General features: G+C 36.3%; 1 protein-coding gene across 13 annotated transcripts in view; it reads right to left on the bottom strand.

Moving 5' to 3' along the window:
- The window catches only part of TRIP12 (thyroid hormone receptor interactor 12), a 147,614-nt gene that overhangs the window by 108,797 nt on the left and 30,559 nt on the right, over positions 1-8,258 (bottom strand). For all 13 annotated transcript variants that reach the window (XR_002772109.1, XM_023510451.1, XM_023510455.1 and 10 more), the window contains exon 2: positions 2,320-2,466. Coding sequence is in view for 12 of the 13 variants with exons in the window: in XM_023510451.1 (XP_023366219.1) it covers positions 2,320-2,417 (98 nt within the window). In the remaining variant the exon portion in view is untranslated. The remainder of the gene's footprint in view (positions 1-2,319; positions 2,467-8,258) is intronic.

Below are 8,258 nucleotides of genomic sequence, written 5' to 3'. Positions count from 1 at the left end.
CTGCCAGCTCAGGTGTATGTGGCTGGCACCTTAGCCACTTAAGACATAGGCGCCAAGCCCAAACCATTCTTTTAAAAATGGTAAGTGACCTTGAATTGAGGGAAGGCAGGAATGGTCACTAGAAAGAGGCTACACAAAGAAGACAGCTTAATGTAGGTTAGGAAGAAAAAAAGTAGATCAAAAATGAATTAATTAAAAAATCATAGGAAGGGCAGCACCTGTAGCTCAAAGGAGTAGGGCGCAGGCCCCATATACCGGAGGTAGAGGGTTCAAACACAATCGGCCAAAAACTGCAAAAAAAAAAATTCTAAGAGGAAAACCTGCTGCTTAAATTCAATACTCTTCTATTTTAAGTACTTTACACCCTTTTCTAACTCCTTTATCACATATACAAAGTGGTGTGGGCAGAGAAAACAGTTTGTCATAATAAAAGAATCCCTAACTTAGAGTCAAGAAGTCTGGATTCTTGGAGAAAAAGGGTATAATAACAATTAAAAAGGAAAAAAAAAAAAAGAGGTCTGGAATTAACTTCTGAAAACACACTATTTGTATAAAGCTGAGCAAGTTTCAACATTTATAAAATAAAGATCATATAGTGCAGAGTTTCTAGGTGTCTCAGTTAAAACAATACATATAATTTTTTTTAACATAAAACCTTCTACTAATGCTGTTGTAGTAGCTGCCATTATTATTATTTGAATCACTGTCACTATAAATACTTTTATAAGCTCAAGCCCATTGTTTTTAGGAAAGAAAAGTCATAATAAAAGCATTTTACTTCAGAAAACTTACATCATATGTAGAGTATGAAAATAAAGTTGTGATTGTTCTCTCCCAATTAATCCAATCCTCTCAGTCCCAAAAGTTCCCTGAGAGATTTTTTTTTTCTTGAGACAAGAGTCTCACTATGTCACCCTTGGTAGAGGCTATGGTATCACAGCTCACAGCAACCTCAAACTCTTGGGCTCAAGCCATTCTCTTACCTCAGCCTCCCAAGTAGCTGAGACTACAGGCACCTGCCACAATGCCCGGCTCTTTTTAGAGATGAGGTCTCGCTCTGGCTCAGGCTTATCTGGAACCTGGGAGCTCAGGCAGTCCACCCACCTCAGCCTCCCAAGTGTTGAGATTACAGGGGTAAGGCAGTGCGCATTGCCCCTGAGAGGTTTTTGAGAGATTAGATAATTGCTAGGATAGCATAAACCCATAGGGTTTTCTTAAGTCAGTCCGGCATTTGTTGAGCAGGTCTTCAAAGTTCCTGCCAGTCTTAAGATTCTATGATGAGCAAAAGAGTCAAGCCAAGAAAGCAAAATGATATTCAGATAAGCCATTATCTTCCCCTACTGCAGAGACTAAGAAACTGAAGTTTTCTGAAACTCTTAACAAAAGAAACACAGCTATTTAATGGAAAGGGCAGAAATTACACACGAATCTGTCCTAGAGTCCACATGCTTAACAACTTAAATAGTACAGCGTCAAATATGATACGTCTTATTGGTTAGTGTTTCTGTATTGACACTTCTCCCCTGCAAACATTTTGTAGTTTACTAGATAATACATACATTTTTATGCCTCAAACTGTTGCATAAGGTAATCCTATTGGATTTAGCCATTATTTATTGCAAACTCAACATTTATCCTGAGATTAGAGACCTAGGACTTGTAAGAAGAGTTCTTATTTTATCTATAGAGTAACAATCCTTCACTTATTCAGACCTGGCATTTGACTTTCAAGTGAATTCATCTCATTCTTCACATTACCTCATCTTATAACTAATCCAACTAAAAAGACAAACACCAGACCACTAAAAACCTGGTAAGACAATGATTTGCTAAGAGAGTCATACTGCATCAATATCCTGTCAGTATCTTTAATGTTGTCAAAACGTACAATGAGGAAAAAAAGGCAAAAGCCAAAAATCAAAATTCAAGTTCTTAAAATAAATGAAGCTTCCTTTCAATGAAGTTATCATTAAGTCCAGATATACATAAGGAAAAGGACCACAAATGGTTGAAAGATGTATTATATAGCATGCATTGAAGAAGAGAAAGAGTAAACAAAACATGACATATCACATGCTAACAAATCCAAAATTAGGTTTTTGCAAACATCAGTGACCGAGAATTATTTTTTTGAGCCTACCATATTTAAGGAAGGATTTAGGATTTGCTTTGGATTCTAATGTTCTTTGTGTTACTTGGCTCAAAAATTAGGAAAAATTACCCATTGACAGTGAGTCATTCAAGTTTTAGTCCTCATAATCAAGTTTTAAAATATTTTCTTAGTAACAATTCCTTTGCAAATTACCATGTAATACATACCTTCCTCCTATTGAGTCGTCTTGTGGTTGGGCCCCGGCAGTGTTCCTCTGTGAACGTCGCAGTGACCCCCCTGGATTGTTATTAGGCCGGTTGGACATTGGCACCTCTCTCTTGAAGGGACATACCCTTTCTAGACACTACCATTCACTAGAAGAAAAGAACAGAGAAAATATATTAGATGTACATGTTACAATACAAAAAAGAAATGAGGGGCACTAAAGGCAATGAAGAAACTTTATGCCAAGTCTTTGATCTTACAGCTTTCACCAGTGCTGCAGTATCTTACTAAACTGTGAAGTATGATTGATTAAAGTGTTACAAAATGTCAGAAATATAACAAATCCAAGCTATGTGGTGCAGAACCCAGGGCATAAAATTAACTTACATTTTCATGGAATCATCAGAAATTCTTTCTCAATTCAAAGAAAACAGAGTAGAACTATGTCTTTATTTCTACACTTCCAATATTGTACATAAACAAGCATGACACCTAAAAATCAAAATACCTTGGCTCAAGCTCAAATCTTGCGGTAAAACAGGTATTAAAGGTAGCTCACCTTTGTCTTACAGCCTCTAACCTTGGATTCCTCAGCCATATAATAAAATATGTGTCATGCTGCCTTCACAGTTTTACTGTGAAGAACAAATGAAATAATGTAAAGAAAACTATAAAACTGTGTTATTTTAATAAAGAGATGATGAGAAAGCAGCTCAAATACAATAAACCAAGCAAAAAGCCCCAGTTTGTATTTTATGATAGCAGTTCTGCTGGCTGTGACCTTAGACAACTTAAACTCTACATTTCACTTATCTCTTCTATAAAATCAGTATATTACCTATCTCACAAAGTTATCAGCAACAAGAAATTGTGTATTTTTGTAAGTGCTAACAACTTAGCTCCAAACAGTTCTTAACCAATTTGAACATTCTTTCTACAAGAAATTTAATGATTATATGGACAATAAATAGGCTGATACTCTGAAAATCAGTACTACTGATAAAACAAGCCAAAATTACCATCATAGGAAGAATTTTAATAGGTACAAACCAAGTCTTTCACCATTTTGCACAAGCCTCCAATTAAACTCAAAGTAGAATTCTTTCATTACTTACTGTTTACTGAGAAAGGGAGGACATATGATCATATGGCATTACAGAAACTGGTGCCAAAGAGAATGCAAATCAATCATAACTAAATTTATTACTGTACGGGACTTTATCAGATTCCTAACATTCCTAAGTAGGTTTTCTTTTCAGAGTTAACATGATGGCCCAATTCAGTAGAAAATGACTGTTTCTTCTGCATGTGCCCAAATCAATTAATATACTAAAGAAACTTTAATAGGAAAGTTCAAATTACTTATGTAAGTACTGTCAACTTTAAAAAGATATGAGAAAGTTAAATTTACATACATTGATATGGAAAGCAGAAATACAAAACTTCCACTTATAAATTATGTATGTAAAAAAGACATTAGTGTATTATCTACATGTTAAAAATTAATGGACAAACTCAAAATAGATTCTGTTAATACTGACTACCTTTAAGAAAAAGTAGGGGTCTGTAGTTAAAAGGAAATCGTCTTTGTTGGGCTGGGCATGGTGGATCACGCCTATGAGCCCAGTACTTCGGAGGCTGAGGCAGGTGGATTGCCTAAGCTCACAGGTCCAAGAACAGCTCCAGCAAGAGTGAGAGCCCTTCTCTAAAAATAGCCAGGTGTTGTGGCAGGCTCAAGAGTTTGAGGTTGCTGTAAGCTATGACACCACCGCACTCTACCGGGGGTGAGAAAGTGACTCTGCTCATAATAAAAAACAAAAAACTCATCTTTGCTGTTGTTGAGATTGAATATTTAACCCATTAATATAAGCAATAAGGTAGGCTGCTCTATCTAGCACAACAGGTACAAATGTAAAGCGCCATAGTCAAACTGCCTTTACCATAGTTTGAGTCCAACTCCAACAACAAATTATAAATATGTATGTAAAACCAAGTGTGCATGGATATGCAAAAAAAGTGTGGATATACACACACTTTTCTGTGCTTCAATCTATCAAATGAAGATAAAGAACTTACCTCACAGAGTAGTTGCGAGGATTGAGAATATTGACTTAAACCACTTAACACAGTGCCAATCATATATAGCAAGGGCTCAGTACATATTTAACTACTATTGTTTTTGCTATAAACATTTATTCAAAAGAACACTAGTGATAAAGTAAAATGTAACACATGGGAGGAAACTTCACCATGAATACCAGTCAATTGGAGTCTTGTCTTACTTTATATCAAAATAGTTTCAAAGGTGAATTTTTGCTGTGAAGAAACATACACAATGGTGTTTTGAATTGAAGATAACCATCACAACCCCCTGGTAAGCTTAGTCAAAATAAGAAGCGGGTATTATATAAAGACTACCACGTTAAAACATTAAATAAATGGCTAATCTTTTTCAGAAGTCATCTTAGAAATTTCTCTACTTCAAACATCATCTCAATGCCATTTCACTTAGACCAAAATTGCACGGATAAATAAGAGAATAAACAGCAAGATACTGCTTCTCTCACTTTAAAAAGCAAAGGATACTATTATTAAACAAGGTTGGTAGTTGTCACTTGCCCACTCTCTGCTATAAATGCCTACTGTATATATCATGTGGTATTAAGTCATTCAAATGAATGTAAATCATAGTAATTATTTTAACCTATAGTCACCAAGATATTAATAGTCTCCAAATCCTCAAAGCTTGTCAGCCAGCACCACTATCAACCAATGCCATTTTTGAATAATTCTTGAGATTTAAGGGAAAGAACGGGAAGTAGAACACAAATGTTTATCAAAGTACTACCTGCTTTTAAAGTGTAAATTCATCTTTAAAACAGACAGATTCTGTTTAACACTGGAATTTTAATTCCCTGAAAGTAAATAAAAGATTAACATATATGATGGATATAGGATCTCCCACTCAGTCGGATATCAACAAAACCAGTGAGCTAGAAGGGCCCTGAGAGATGATCGAGTTCAACCCCTTCAACTGTGAATACGCCTAAGTGAAGAAAGTCTAAGGAATCTACTGAGAAACTAGTCCCCTGAATCTTGGTAGTAAGATCTATGCCCTCAATGAGTATCACCACCTCAACTTCAAACAAAATCTAATACCTCACTGGCTCCAGTTAAGAATCCAGAGGCCAAAAGTTCCCACCACACAATGATTTCCTTCAGAATGTTTTCCTTACAGAATATTCTGTACCAACCAATTACTTATGCCTATAAAACACACACACAAATGGGAATTACATTAATTATAAAAACTATACTGCTAAAAGTCATTTTGATAACCTGAAATGAATATTAACACAAAGATTCTATCTTATTAGGAAGTTATATATAATGACAAAACTAGAAGTTATAAGCCCAAATCTATTGCTATCACAGACTATTGAATCCTAAAATATACTATTTTTCTAACTTTCATTTTTGTGAACATAATCACCAACATCGTTCACATAAAACTTTTGGTATTAAGTGCTAAAGCACTGAAATAAAATAGATGGCAAGTGTGACTTTGAGTTCAACAGGTAAAGGCCAATAGATTATTTTCAAGGTTGAAAACAAACACATGACAACTTTGTTCCCAGCACTAATTGTGCAACAAACTTATTGGGTTAAATCACATTTAAACTTCATGTGAGAAAGTATTTAGCTCACAGGCAAATTCCACACAGGAAAAGCAGACTTACCAGTACATGTTAATACACATTTTAAAATTCATTCTTAGAATCTGTAAGAATATTCCTTTAAGGAAAACATTTTAAAAATCAAATTTCTTCAAATTCCTTAAAACAAAAATCACAAAAAGAACTTAAGGCAAAACAACAATAAAAACAAACAAAAAAAGAAACAGAAAATAAAAACAAATGGGATGTGGTGGCTCACGTCTATAATCCTAGCACTCTGGGGGGCTGAGGTGAGTGAGCTGCTTCAGCTCAGGAGTTGGAGATCAGCCTGAGCAAGAAGACCTGTCTATTAAAACAACAACACAAAACATAAAAAATTCGGGTGGTGCCTGTGGCTCAATGGCTAGGGCACCGGCCCCATATACCAAGAGTAGCAGGTTTAAACCCAACCCCAGTCAAACTGCAACAAAAAAATAGCTGGACCTTGTGGCGGTCGCCTGTAGTCCCAGCTACTCGGATGGCTGAAGCAAGAGAATCACCTAAGCCCAGGAGTTGGAGGTTGCTGTGAGCTGTGTGACCCCACAACACTTTACCGATGATGATACTCTGTCTCTACTAAAAAAAAAAAATTCAATCCTTTACGTGGTACAAAACTTTTAGAATAACAAGAAAATCAACTGCAAAAAGTAACTTTGGGGTTGGACACCACAGTATACACCTGTAGTCCCAACTACTCAGTTGGATTAAGATAAGGCCATCACTTGAGTTCGGGAGCTCAAGGCCAATCTCAGCAATACAGTGAGACACTATCTATTAAAAAAATAAATAAAATAGGCTTGGCACCCATAGCACAGTGGGTAGGGCACCAGCCACATACACCAGGGCCTGCAGGTTCAAACCCAGTCCAGGCCTGCTAAACAAAAATGACAACAATAACAACAAAAAAAAAATAGCCAGGTGTTGTGGCAGGTGCCTATAGTCCCAGCTACTTGGGAGGCTGAGGCAAGAGAATCACTTAAGCCCAAGAGCTGGAGGTTGCTGTGAGCTGTGACGTCACATCACTCTACTAAGGGCAACACAGTGAGACTGTCTCAAAAAAAAAAAAAAATTAAATAAATAAATAAATCACAATGTGGTAGCATTTTCTAGTCAACTGGCCAAAAAGTATGAAAAGTATATAATACAAAAATTAATATTTATTCAAAATTTTTATTACATGAATGACATATGATAGTAGAGAACAAATCCTGAATTTAGTAACCCAAAACAGAGTCATGAGAAACCCCAAGCCAACTAACAGAAGGTTTATTCATATAAATCACTATCACCAATTCTAAAAACTGATAGGCAATTCTAAAAACTGAAGGAAATCTACATTATTTTCACAATAAAGATAATATTTAAACATTAATAGTCATGTACTGCATGATACTTTAGTCAATAATGGACCACATATATGGTGGTTCCATAAAATTATAACACCACATCTTTACTGTGCCTTTTCCGTGTCTGGACATCTTTAGATACACAAATAATTACCCCTGTGTTATCATACAACTGTCTACAGTATCCAGTATAGCAACATTCTGTACAGATTTGTAGTCTAGGAGCAATAGGTTTTACCATACAACATAGATGTGTAGTTGCTTATATTATATTTTGCTTGTATTTTTCTTTTCTTTTTTGAGACAAGAGTCTCATTCTGTTGCCTTGGGTAGAGTGCTGTGCCATGGTTATCTTACAGCAACTTCAAACTTAGGCTTGAGCAATCCTCTAGCTTCAACATTCCAAGTAGCTAGAACTGCAGGCTCCCATCATTATGCCCAGCTAAGCTTACACCATTTAGGTTTGTGTAAATACACTCTCTAATGTTCCCCCAGGGACAAAATTAGTGAAGGGCCATCTTCCTCAGGATGTACCCTTATCTTAAGTATAGCATGACAGTAAATGTTCCATGCAATTGATGGCTGTAGAAAATTTTCAAGTTTTGGAAGTAACATTTAAGCTTGGAGCCCGCAACTTAATGTTTAGGGCGCCAGCCACACACAACTGAGTCAGGCAGGTTTGAACCCAGCCTGCTAAACAACAATGACAACCACAACAACAAAAAAATAGCCTGGCATTGTGGTGGGCCCTTATAGTCCCAGCTACTTGCAAAGCTGAGGCAAGAGATTCGCTTAAGCCCAAGAGTTTGAGGTTGCTGGGAGCTGTGATGCTACAGCACCCTACCAAACTGCGACATAGTGAGACTCTGTCTCAAAAAA

This window comes from Otolemur garnettii, unplaced genomic scaffold, assembly GCF_000181295.1.
Source record: "Otolemur garnettii isolate 467f Iridium unplaced genomic scaffold, OtoGar3 scaffold00013, whole genome shotgun sequence".
Taxonomy (NCBI): domain Eukaryota; kingdom Metazoa; phylum Chordata; class Mammalia; order Primates; family Galagidae; genus Otolemur; species Otolemur garnettii.
This window is presented reverse-complemented; position numbering and strand designations above follow the sequence as displayed.